The following is a 13670-nucleotide window of genomic DNA, read 5'->3' on the forward strand; positions in this document are numbered from 1 at the left end:
CACTGAGTCTGAGGCTGTAGTGGGAACCCCCAAGCTTGCAGCTTATGTCTGAAATGAGGGCAATCTTGTGGGGGACTATGCCATTACCCTATGAAATGTGACTTAACTGGGGAGTCAGCAACAGAACTGCAGTGCATCTTGTCAGTAGTTACCTTAAACATATATGGACTAAACTGTTAAAAGTTGAAAAGAGGTAGCGGCAGAATGGATTAAAAGAATAAATAACCAAAACCATTATCCAATTATATGCTGCCTAAAAATAGACTCATTTTAGACCCAAAGACACAAATCAATTGAAAGCAAAAGAACAGCAAAAGATATTCATTGCAAAAAATAACCAAAAGACAGTCAGGATGGCCAGATTAATATCAGACAAGATACTTATTTGATTTATTTATTTTGCCTTTTTAGGGCCACCCATGGCATATAGAGCTTCCCAGCCTAGGGGTCGAACTGGAGCCACAGCTGCTGGCCTACACCAAAGCCACAGCAACGCCAGATCCAAGCCCTGTCTGCAATCTACACCACAGCTCACAGCAACACTGGATCCTTAACCCATTGAGCAAGGCCAGGGATTGAACCTGCATCCTCATGGATACTAGTCAGATTCATTCCCATGAGCTACAATGGGAACTCCTCAGACAAAATACTTTAAATCCAAAATTGTTACAACAAATAAATATTATATTTTTATAAAAGCGTCAATCCATTTAGAAGCTATAAAAACATAAACATATATGCACTTGACAACAGAGCCCAAAAAGTTATGAAGCAAAAATCCATGTAATTGAAAGGAGAAATAGGCAAGTCTATAAGAACAGCTGGAGACTTTACTCCCTCACTTTAAATAATGGACCTACTATGGGAGCTTCCGTCATGGCTCAGTGGAAACGAAATCTGACCAGCATCCATGAGGATGCAGATTCGATCCCTGGCCTTGTGTTAAGGATCCAGCATCCCCGTGACCTGTGGTGTAGGTCGAAGACACAGCTCGGATGTGGCATTGCTGTGGCTGTGGTGTAGGCCAGCAGCTGTAGCTCCAATTCGACCCCTAGCCTGGGAACCTCCATATGACAGAAGGGCGGCCCTAAAAAGACAAAAAAAAAAATCTACTAGGATGGCAATAACAATTTTTTTAAAAAAGCAAAGTAACAAGCATTAGTGAAGATGTGTAGAAATTGGAACTGTCATGCTTTGCTGTTAGAATGTAAAATGATACGGCCACTGGAAAAAAGTCTGATGGTTGGTCCCTCAAAAATATAAAGATAAAATTACCACAGGACCTAGTAATTATACATCTAGGTATATTCACAGAATAGTTGAAAACAGGTGTTCAAACAAAAACCGGCACACAAATATTCACAGAAACACTATGCACAACAGTCCAAAGGTGGAAACAACCCAAATGTCCATCAACTGATGAACAGGTAAATAAAATCTGATACATACCCACACAACAGAATATTATTTAGCCAAATAAAGGAATCAAGTATTGATACGTGTTACATTAAGAATGAACCTTGAAAACAGCACACAAAATGAAAGAAGCCAGACATAGAACGCCACAAAATACATAATTTCATTCATAGGAAACACCTATAATAGACAAATCTATAGGGAGATTGGAAGCCAAGCACGATTACCAGGGACTGAGGGAAAAGCAGCGTGGGGAGTGACAGCTTCACGGGTACTGGGCTCCTTCAGGGGTGGTGAAACACCCCGGAACTACGAGTGGTGACAGTTACACAGCAGTGCGGATATACTAAACGCCTCTCAAGTGCATGTTTTAAAATGGCTAAAATAATAAGTTTTGCTATGTACATCTTACCACAATACTTAAAAAATCTGTGCACATATACTTTTATTCATTGATTAAACCAGAAGCAAATACAGATAAAAAATCCACCAAAGGAAAAAACAAAAAACAAAAAAAAAAACCTCAGGAGGACATGTGCTACGCACCTGTTAGTGCTGCTGGTTTGGAGAGCGTACTGTACTGGTTCTGTGCAGATATCACACTCTGCCGTGGACTAAGAGTTGGCGACGCAACGAGGGAGAGCTCCTCAATAATAACACTGCTTTTAGGGTGATTCTTGGGAAGCTCATTTAACCTTTGCTCTAATGAGTACTTTAAAAGGTCCAACTTCTGACTGGATTCATTAAATCTTGCTTGAGCCTTAAACAGGAAAGAGACAATGTTGTCACTGAAACAGTCACATACTTTGAATAATGTAGTAAGTTAAAATTTTTATTTAAAATTACTTCTGAAAGTGCTTTTCTGTCTGTCACTTTTCCTGAGCCAAGTAATTTCATTACATTCTTTGCACCTTCTGCTACTGCAAACTCTATCCTAAAATGATGCCTTAATTCTTCCATTCGAAGTTCAAGAGGACTTATGACAGGTTTGGCTAGAGGGAGACAAAAAAAACAAAACTTAATTGAACCATCAACTTTCTAATATGTAGTGATTAAAATTCAAGAAAAAGAAATGAAAACTTGTAACATTAACAGTTAGTCCCTGAAAGTCATAAACACTGAAGTAATTCTCAGTAGACACAATGTTAAAACACAGAACCTCTCATTTTAGCTACTGAAACTCATAGATAAGAACTCAAGATTTAAAAAACACACACACACACACACAACATAATGCTTCCCCCTCCTTAATTTTGAACCACTGCTTCTTTCCTATATAAAGTTTATTTAGTACCATATATACCCCTAATAATAAGAATGACAATTTATCTCTGTTCCATCACCATTATCAAAAGCCAATTCATTGGTCTGGACTGCCTGAAGAATCTGCATTCGTATCACTTCTATTTTTGTCTTGCTGTCTTGGAGCAGTTGCTGAGCTGTGCCATGGAGTTTCCGATCCTATTAAAAATAAGTTTGAAAAGGTAAGCAGATAAACAGACAAAGAAAACATTTTTACAACTTCTAAATAAGACCAAATGATATCAGCAAGTGAAAAACAGGGCCAAAAGAATATTGTAAGCACTATAATATATATACTTACAGATACATTTATTTTAAAAAGCCATCAAACTGATAACATGGTGATAACTAAGAAAAATAACTCCATCAGTTGAAAAGTTAGGGAGTAAATTACAGTGAATAAACTTCCCTCAAGTCTTGAGATGTCAGGAAAGGTCCTAAATTAAATGAAACAATGTTACTGTCCTACTTCCCAGTTTAGCTTCTGTAACACTGAATCACAAGACACTTCATGTTTCAGAAATTGTGGTGGGCAAAATAACACCTCATCCAAAGATGTCCATATCCTCATCTCTAAAACCTTGCGAATACGTTACCTTACATGTCAAAGGAGAATTAAGACAGCAGATGGAATTAAGGGTGTTAATCACCTTAAAATACAGAGATTATCCTGGACTTTCCAGGTGGGCCAAAGGCTATAATCGCAAGGGTCCTTAAATGTAGAAAAGGAAGACAGAAGAGGTCACATGAGAAGAACTGGAGCCACTGTTTTTGGCTTCAAAGACAGAGGAAGAGGGCCATAAGCAAGAAACACGGGCAGGCTCTAGAAGCTGCAAAGAACAAGGAAACGAATTTTCTCCTACATCCTCCAAAATGTGAAATCCATTTCAGGCTTCTCAATTATAAAACTGTAGGCTTAGCAGTTAAGGACTTGGCATTGTCACTGTGGTGGCTCAGGTTTGATCCCTGGCCCAGGAACTTCCACATGCCGCAGCTGTAGCCAAAAAGTAAATAAACTATAACATAATAAATTTGTGTTGTTTTAAGCCACTAAATTTATGAAAATTTATTATAGCAGCCACAGAAAACTACTACAGGAATTCTTCAAAAGTTTCATGAAACAAGTAACAGAAGTTAATGTAATCTTCTACTTTAGTTGTCAAAGGCGTCAATCCACAAAAAAGGAAATAATAAGGAAAACTAAGCATCAAGTTAGGAAGCACTTATTTACAAGAAAGACCATTTTTTTGCATATTATTTAAGCACCTCTACTGTTTTCACTGAGGCAGTCAGTATTAATTTGGAAATAAAATAGCATACAGTCAAATCTATCTTTTCCAGGAGACTCAAAACTAGAACCAAGACAAGCATCAGAGGTGCAGCATCATTTCGACAAGTCAAACGCACACACAACATACCATGACATTGAAGAAAGGGGAGGATGAAGATATGTGTGATGGGAGAGACAACATAGCAAGGAAAAAAATGTGAGCGGAAATATATCATGATAAACACCAAACTAGGTTACTATATAGTGGAGAAAAAGGCAGTTAGCAAATTTATGAATTTTTCTTTTCTCTCATCCTCCCAAGGTCAGTCATTTAAGGAAGAACTTTGGTCAGATTTCATTCTTTATTAAGTAAAATATTTAGATCTCACATTAAGGAGTTGGGCTTAGTTTACTAAGTCCTTTAAATATCCATTTACAATATGAAGTGTGTACATACACACACAATACTTTTTTTAAATTATGCTTTACCGATTCAAGCTTGAATTTGGTGTTTGTCTATGACTCATTATATGCACTTTTATGAACAGACCTATTTACTTTACAAATTTAAAATGAAAACACTTCTTAATTCTTCCTGCTATCCAATATTAGGAACATCAGACAAAGTGAAGATCTGAAATAAATTTTCTGTTTCTTTGAGACCAGATCAGAGTAAGAGGAAAAAAAAAAACAGTGTTTCAGAACTCCTAATTTAATAGGACAAATAGGTTTCTTGAAGAAATTATATAAACAGGATACCACTCTAAAATACAGACCTTTTGTAAGCATTAAACTAAAATTATACACCTAGTACATGACTGGCATTAAATATTCTTTTAGAGGAATAAAAATAATGATTCTTACTTTAATGAAGTTTTAATATAAAAGTATAAATATTAAGTATTTATATAATACTATGCTTTTCAATTAAGCTACTTCCTATTTTGTTACTGTGTGAAAAGACAATAATTCTGTCATTTAACTTTAGAAATATCTTTCTTAACTATTTCAATTCAACATGCAAAGAAACGCATTTGCATTTCATTTTAAAAAGTGATTTTTTTTTTCCCACACAGATTTCTGGAAGATCTGCACAGATGTTTAAGCATGATAAAGGCTTTTAAAACTGACATTGGATGTGACCTATCAACGGTAATTTACAGTTACCACATGTCAATCTTATGCCTTCCACCATTCGATGAACTTTTATTGTCAGTTTTATGCATTCAGGCATTCAACATATTTCTTACTGAGAACCTCATATGTTCAAGGCAAGAGAAAAGGTAGACCCAAATATATGAAATGGTTTATATAGTAGAGAAATACTTGCTTTTATGCTCCAACTTTTTTTTTTTTTTTTTGTCTTTTTGCCATTTATTGGGCGGCTCTTGTGGCATGTGGAGTTCCCAGACTAGGGGTGGAATCGGAGCTGTAGCCACCGGCCTGCGCCAGAGCCACAGCAACACGGGATCCGAACCGCGTCTGCAACATACACCACAGCTCACGGCAATGCCGGATCTTTAACCCACTGAGCGAGGCCAGGGATCAAACCTGCAACCTCATGGTTCCTAGTCGGATTCGTTAACCACTGTGCCAAGACGGGAACTCCTTATGCTCTGACTTTGAGAGGATTTTTACACATATAGGTTGAATCAGATGAATATGCCAATATGTGACTGATTTTGAATTAAAAAAACAGCAATTTTATATGATTCACCTTAACAAACTAATTAGCTATTAATAGTAATTAGCATTCTACATTCTACAAATGGTTATATTTCACATGTACAGTATTTTACAATTATAAATAAAAATAAAAGAGTTCCCATCGTGGCTCAGTGGTTAACGAATCCGACTAAGAACCATGAGGTTGTGGGTTCGATCCCTGGCCTTGCTCAGTGGATTATGGATCTGGTGTTGATGTGAGCTGTGGTGTAGGTTGCAGATGCGGCTCGGATCCTGCGTTGCTGTGGCTGTGGCATAGGCTTGGCAGCTCTAGCTCTGATTAGACCCCTAGCCTGGGAACCTCCATATGCCGCGGGTGCGGCCCTGGAAAAGGCAAAAAGACAGAAACAAAATAAATAAATAAATAAATAATACATTTAATATTTTCAAATTAATTTTATGTTATAAAAATAACTTTTTATTTTACAAGTCATAGTGCAATAGTGGAACAGGTAAACTACACTCTACAGACAGCTTGCGGAAATGAATAAACTGGAGTTCCCATGTGGTTCAACGGGTTGAAGATCCGGCACTGTCACTGTTATGGCTCTGGTTGCTGCTTTATTTATTTATTTATTTACTTATTGTTTTTTTTTAGTTATTTCTTGGGCCGCTCCCACGGCATATGGAGGTTCCCAGGCTAGGGGTCCAATCGGAGCTGTAGCCACCGGCCTACGCCAGAGCCACAGCAACACGGGATCCGAGCCGCGTCTGCAACCTACACCACAGCTCACGGCAACGCCGGATCGTTAACCCACTGAGCAAGGGCAGGGACCGAACCCGCAACCTCATGGTTCCTAGTCGGATTCGTTAACCACTGCGCCACGACGGGAACTCCCTGGTTGCTGCTTTAATGTGGGGTCGATCCCTGGCCCAGGAACTTCTGCATGCCAGGGTGTGGCCAAAAATATAATTAAGTAAATAACCAAACAAGCCAATCATTACCTTTATTTTTCCACTGCGTATTTATGGATTACTTTGCATGAGTTAAATGTTGTCACATCTAGTAAACACAAAAGTTAATCAGGTAGAATGCTGCGCTATAAAACTGAGACTTGGAAGAATACAGATAATTATTGTATGTACCAGAATTTAAAAGTAGTCAAAGGAAAACTCAAAGCAAGATGATCATCAATTTCAGCTGAGGGATCCAGAAAAGGTTTTGTGAGCTGTTAATATAAATAAGATTGGAATGTGTCAAGTTTGGAAGATAAAGGAAAAGGAGGCCTGGATAGACAGGTACTTTCAAATGAGGGAAAGAAAAGTCTTAGAAACATTTTTAAAAAGAAAAAAAAAGTGCTGGAGGTTAAAAAGAACCCTGGATATTAATAAGTAGCTTGGTTTGTCATCTGAATCCATGAACAGGAATCATATCTTGAATATGTCTTATCAAACCCTCAGAGATTACTCTGAAAACCAAAGGTACTTAAGAGCCACGAGATTTACATTCTAATGTTGAAAATAAGCAATTGTGTAAATTATTACTTCAGGGAGTGGTAATGCAGTGAACAGGATTATTTTACACAGGATGATAACGAAGGGCTTGGTGAAGTGGTAGTTTTCTGAGCAGATTCTGTAATGAAGTGAGAAAGCCATCCAAGTGCTTGGGAGAAGATCTATCCAGGCAGAGACAGTGAATGCAAAGCTCCTGAGGTAAAAGTGGGCTTGCTCTGTCTGTTGGATAAAGAAGCCAATAAAGCTAGAGTATAATCAGAGAGTTTTAGAAAATAAGATGGGGGGGGTGGGCGGTAAATCATGTGTGAATGTGCACAATCGCAGTTAAAAACTCTGGATTTTGTTCTAAAGTTGTTAGGAAGTCACTGGAGGATTTTGAACAAGAGTGTGAAAATATCTGATGTGCATTTTGAAAGGACACGTTCTCGGGTAGTAATCTTATCACACAGAATCCAATAACCAGAGCTCTGAAGAGGACTGGACTGCCAAGCTGCATTAATCATGCCTATCCCTAAATCTGCTCCTCATGAATTCCCTATCGTTGTTAAGGATACCACCATTCATCAGTCTGTGCACATAACCAATCCAAGAATCATCTTTGATTCTTTCTTCTTCCTCATACCACATATTTATTCTACCAAAACTGCCTGATTCTGTCTTCTTTGCTTTCATTGCTGTTACAAGAGGCATGAAGCGCGTTTACCCTGGACCACTACAAAAGCCTACTGAAGCCTGCTCCTGTAGACTTGACCCTCTCTCACTAATTCTTCGAGTCTGAGGAAAATGGATGTGAACTTTCTAAACTTCAACCTGATCATGTATTTTCTCTGCTAAAAGTCTTTCAGCAAAGCCATATAGCTTATACGGTATCTGGGCTTATATCTCAATGGTTATTATCAGAAGTGCATCCTACCTGCCTACCCTCAGGTATGCCAGATACCAAACGCAGCGAAAGCGTCTGCTGTAGCCACAGGCAGGCACTTCCATGCCTTAGAGCAAGCCTCTCCATTCCACAGTTCCTTACCCGGCATCTCTGGGTTTACCCACATCACCAACTCTACAAAGGAATTCCTCCTTTTTTTTTTTTTGTCTTTTCTAGGGCTGCACCTGCAGCATATGGAGGTTCCCAGGCTAGGGGTCTAATCAGAGCTGTAGCTGCCGGCCTACACCAGAGGCACAGCAACGCGGGATCCAAGCCACATTGGTGACCTACACCACGGCTCATGGCAACGCCAGATCCTCAACCCACTGAGCAAGGCCAGGGATCAAACACGCAACCTCATGGTTCCTAGTTGGATTCGTTAACTACTGAGCTATGACGGGAACTCCAGTAATTCCTTCTTAAACTCCAAATCATCCTTCAGATCTTACATTAAGACTTCAATTATTTCTTCTGGCAGTTAAGTGATTCTTCTCCACTGTGCTTCTAAAGTAACTTGCACACATCAATATTATATATTTTTATTATTTACATGTGAGATCTGCTTTTTAGACAGTGGGTTTCTTGAAAGCAGGATGTTATCTGAGTACCTACTACATATGAGGCACCATCTTTATTATATTCATACTTCAGAACCCAGCATAATAGTTATCAAACTGTTAAGTCCTTAATAAATAAATATCCCCCCAACTTCAATTTACAATTTTCCTTCGTCTCCTAAAAATACACTTTGTCCCTTTGAAAGGTTTAAAGATGAGAGACTATGTGTCTGGTAATATGCTTGGACCTCCACTTGACCCTTCTCAAATTAATGAATCTCCAAATTTAAAATAAAAGGCTACTGGAAATCATCTATTTGTTTTAGCAGGCTCCTTACAGCCCTGTTCATTTTGGACCTGTGGTTATTCTAAGGTACTTTTAATACATCCATAAACCTGTTAAATTTGGGGAGGGAGACTGGTTAGAGACCAGTTTAAGAATATGGTAAAACTTAAGGCCCTCTTATTTATCTATCTATTAATATGCACATTCATTTTTCCTGTAACTTCAAAGGGTTCACGAACCTCTCAATCTAATCCATCAATCCTAAGTTAAAAACCTTGCTCTAGAGGGTGTTTCAATTTTAAAACACTTGGCATAATGTGATGCATTCACGATTCCAAGAACACAGCATCTGCCTTAGAAAAAGAAAAAACTCCAGAATAACATTTGATAAAAATTAAACAAGTAAAAAAACCCCAATGAGGAGTCCCCAATGAGGCGCAGCAGAAACAAACCCGACTAGGATCCACGTGGATGTGGGTCCAACCCTTGGCCCTGCTCAGTGGGTCAAGGATCCAGCATTGCCATGAGCTGTGGTGTAGGTTGCAGACACAGCTCGGATCCCATGTTGCTGTGGCTGTGATGTAGGCCGGCAGCTGTAGCTCTGATTCATCCCCTAGCCTGGGAACTTCTATTTGCTGCAAGTGCAGCCCTAAAAAAACAAACAATAAAAACCAAAACCCACCTCTACCATGCCAGAATAAATGTTCAAAGTGAGGGAGGCAGAATACCATCAAGGATCATGTCATGTATATAATATATCAAGCAGGAACAAATACATGTCTCTAGAAATAGTTTAGAAATTCTTTTGAAATATGGCATACAATCCAACTAGTTTTTATAACTAAGCTTAAGCATATTATTTATAACATATACGTATTTCTCTCTTTGCAGCATCTTCACCAATTTCATTTGGGTGAGTAGGCAGGATACCTGGCTCCAAGGATTCCCACTGTTCCCTTCCCTCCATCCCATTCCAAATTCTTCCTAGACTAAAAAAAAAAAATCTTTTATTCTGAAATCATTTAGGAAATGTCTATTATTACACGGAAGAAACTGATCTGCAGAGACAAAAATCTTTAAGATAAGCGATTGAAAGTAGAAGGTAGATTTTTATAATAAATCCACCTCTCCAAGACTTTTAGAAATTATAAAACTACTGAACCTTAGTATGGCAAGAACCTTATCTGACTCGAGTTTAGTCATTCCTAACCTTTTCTCTCCCATGTTATACCTCAGGACAAGGATACTGCCCCATGAGTAACAACTGCTCCCATAACAATGATTTTCAATTAGAAGTTACACGCCCACATGCGATCCCCCAGGAACCAAAGATATCATCCCAACAGTCACCAGTGATAGAACTGCATCTCTTCTCATTCGTCCTTTCTTAAAGACCTGCATGTGGTGATGGAAAACTCATCAGAGCCCACATGTTTTAAAACAAGTTTGTTATTTTGGAATAATTCTAGATGTATAGAAAAGTTACAAACATGGAGAGCTCAGACAATTTTACCCATCAATTTTTTCATTGAGTGGTCTTGGTAGAAATAAGCAATTTTTAAAATTTACTTTAGAAATCTTTTATTTTCAACTTGTGTTATTACCAATACTTAGAAATCTGGAGGCTAGAATGGCCTCAGAAATCACAATACAGTGCTTAAACAGCAAAATCACCAAAAAACACAAAAACACAAAAAACGCAGTCCTAATAAACAGGCCGTGAAAAGGGTACTTGTTCACAGTGGAAGAGAGGACACCCGAAGACGGTCCTCTTCCTCCTCGGCTTGAACACCCGCATCAGATGACTCAGATTTTTCACCCAGCTGCGCACTGTCCACGAATGGCTGCGACAGTGCCATTGAGCACCATGCTGCGTTTCAAATCAACACCAGCAGGCAGGCTAACTTACAAACGCGGAATCTGCGGGGAATGGCGACTGACTCTACACACCGACACTGATTTATTGTACTTACTTTAGAAGATCCATTTGAATACATCTGTATCATGTTCTCCGCACCCTGCTTTACTTTAAGTTCTATATCCAGTTGTTTTTGTAAGGCCATCAGTCTATTGTTGCTGGTGGAACAACGGGGGTCACTACTGGGAGTATCTGGAGTCCTTGGACAATCTGTAAATGAAACGGCAGATTAAAAATTATTTACTAAGACTAACTGCTGCTTAAGATTGGCAGCTGATATTTTCAAAAAAAATAAAGAATTATAAGGTTTGAGACAAACTTGAAGTCACTTAAATGGAATCACCTTATGCGTACAGGTAACACGAGAACTCAAGACACGAAAATGTGCAAGGAGAACTGCAGGACCACCTGATAGAGACGCCTTAAAAGTGACGACACTGAGTCTAAAACTGAGTTGGGGAGTTCCCGTTGTGGCGCAGTGGAAACGAATCCGACTAATATCCATGAGGTTGCGGGTTCAATCCCTGCCTCGCTCAGTGGGTTAAGGATCCAGTGTTGCCATGAGCTGTGGTGTAGGTCGCAGACACGGATTGGATCCCGAGCTGCTGTGGCTGTGGTGTAGGCCAGCAGCTGTGGCTCTGATTTGATGCCTAGCCTGGGAACCTCCATATGCCACACGTACAGCCCCAAAAGGCAAAAAAATAAATAAAAAATAAAAGACGAAACTGAGTTAGATCACTGCCCCAAATTTTTCTAACACTAATTACTTTAAAATTAAATCAAATCAACTTGACTAGTCTATTCAACAATTAAACTAAATTCCCTACCTATTAGCTGATGTGTTAGAGAAGAAAGCATACTCTAACATTACACAAATTCTACTAAAGTAATTCTCTGTAAATAGGACAAAGGGTACTTCAAATACAATGCCAGCATTAATTCATAGTAACCTAAATGTATGCATAAAAGCCTTAACAATTTATTTTCTACTATGATGACAGGGGGTGTAGGAAGGCTAAAAATTCAAGTCCACTGCTTCTCATAAAACATACTGTGGTGCTTCTATTTTGGGAAAAAACAAAAACAAAAACAAAAAGCTCCAATAAAACATTTAATCATTTCAACAATCTATTATTATTGTTGAAATACTTCTAATAATTCTACCATCTATCTAAAGTTCTTCATATTCAAATTCATTATTTTATGTTTTATCCACACCAGGTCCCTTACTTATTAAAAAAAAAAAAAAAAGGAAGATTAGGGTACTAGAGCTGAATTAGTTATAAGTAACTTGGAAATTACCAGAAAATTGCCTAAATTGCAAGGCACTTAACTTTTGTGCTTCAGGGTCCCCTTCTCTCATCTGCAATAAAAAAATGAAATGACTAACCAATTTTAATTAATATGTTTTATATTTGGTTTTATACTTCTTTTAAAAAATCACTAGTTCAAAAACACTTAAATGTAATTTGTTAATTAACTTAGACATACAGTTGCTATGCGAGACACTTGCATAAAATAATACCATCTTATCATATTCACATACACTTTACAAGGTGTAAGTCCTGATCTAAGTGCTTTATTGACTCATTAATCTCACGACATGACTATCACGCCTTATTGCAGAAGAGAAAATTAGGGTACAGGGAGGCTAAGAAGCTTGCCCAAGGTCATACAGCTGCTAAGTCAGTTCTGTTGCAAAGTCTAGCTTAATAATGGCTGTGCCATGCTGCCTCTGTGCCATTTACAGGCCTTGTAAACAGCTACACTAGACTGTGCATGTGCGTGTACCTTCACATATATAGCGGTATAACTACACACACGCAAATATGTGTATGCACACATATTAATTCTTAAAATAACCTTTGAGACAGATATTACCTACTTTCACGCATCAGGAAATAGGTAAAGCTACACAGCTATTAACTAGGATTCAAGTTCAAAACAGGTTTCTGTTGTAACAAATTCCTCAAATTACAAATGAGCTTCTAGAAAGGCTGATTGTTGTAAAAGTGACATATTCTTATAGAAAACTGATATAAATGGGAGATACATTTTCAATCACGCACACAAAAGAACTACTTAATGCATTGCTCTGGAGAGAATATCTGCCCCCCAAAAATTCTCACGATGAAGCTCTAATGTGTGGGTACTTGGACGTGAGGCCTTTGGAAGGTAATTAGGTTGCAGGGCGAGGCCGTGGTGAGAAGCCGCTGTCTGCGAGCCAGCAGGAGGGCAAATCACCAGGACTGTGACCACGCGGCACAGAGTTTGCGGCCTCCAGAACTAGGAGAAATAAATCTCTGTTGTTTGGGCCAGCCAGCCTATGGTGTTTTGTTAAAGCAGCCTAAGCTAGGACATACAGATACTTACACACACACACACAGACACTACAGTGGTCGTGCCTGGGTTTGCATCTCAGTTTCTGCACTTAACCAGTACCAACCATGTGACACGGGATGAATTACTCAGCAGCTCAGTGCTGCATTCCCCTCGGTTGATAAATAGAGGAAGTAGCATCTACCCCACTGGATTATTGTGATTAAATATGAGTAAAAAGCTTAGAAAGGGCACGCTGCACAGTAAATATTCAATAAACATTAACTAGCAGTGGTCACGGCACAAGTGTCAAGGTCTCCGTTGAGCCCACAGGTGGACTGCACATTACAGCAGAGACTAAAACGTGTACTCAGACCTGTGAGCAGCTTGGTTTTCCACCCCCCGCTTCCTGATTTTTTTTTTTTTTTTAAACAAATGACACAACATTCTTGGAGGAAAATGAAATCACACAAAATGTGATATATAAAGTTAATTTATAG

At 38.6% G+C, this 13670-nt stretch overlaps 1 protein-coding gene across 5 annotated transcripts in view; it reads right to left on the minus strand.

The window, feature by feature from the left end:
- PKN2 (protein kinase N2) overlaps nucleotides 1-13670 on the minus strand; it is a 131735-nt gene that overhangs the window by 49286 nt on the left and 68779 nt on the right. For all 5 annotated transcript variants that reach the window (XR_007135624.1, XM_047785378.1, XM_047785379.1 and 2 more), the window contains 4 exons: nucleotides 10907-11061; nucleotides 2760-2877; nucleotides 2263-2408; nucleotides 1963-2176 (listed from right to left, as the gene is read on the minus strand). Coding sequence is in view for 4 of the 5 variants with exons in the window: in XM_047785378.1 (XP_047641334.1) it covers nucleotides 1963-2176; nucleotides 2263-2408; nucleotides 2760-2877; nucleotides 10907-11061 (633 nt within the window). In the remaining variant the exon portion in view is untranslated. The remainder of the gene's footprint in view (nucleotides 1-1962; nucleotides 2177-2262; nucleotides 2409-2759; nucleotides 2878-10906; nucleotides 11062-13670) is intronic.

The sequence above is a fragment of the Phacochoerus africanus genome, chromosome 6, assembly GCF_016906955.1.
Source record: "Phacochoerus africanus isolate WHEZ1 chromosome 6, ROS_Pafr_v1, whole genome shotgun sequence".
Lineage (NCBI taxonomy): Eukaryota > Metazoa > Chordata > Mammalia > Artiodactyla > Suidae > Phacochoerus > Phacochoerus africanus.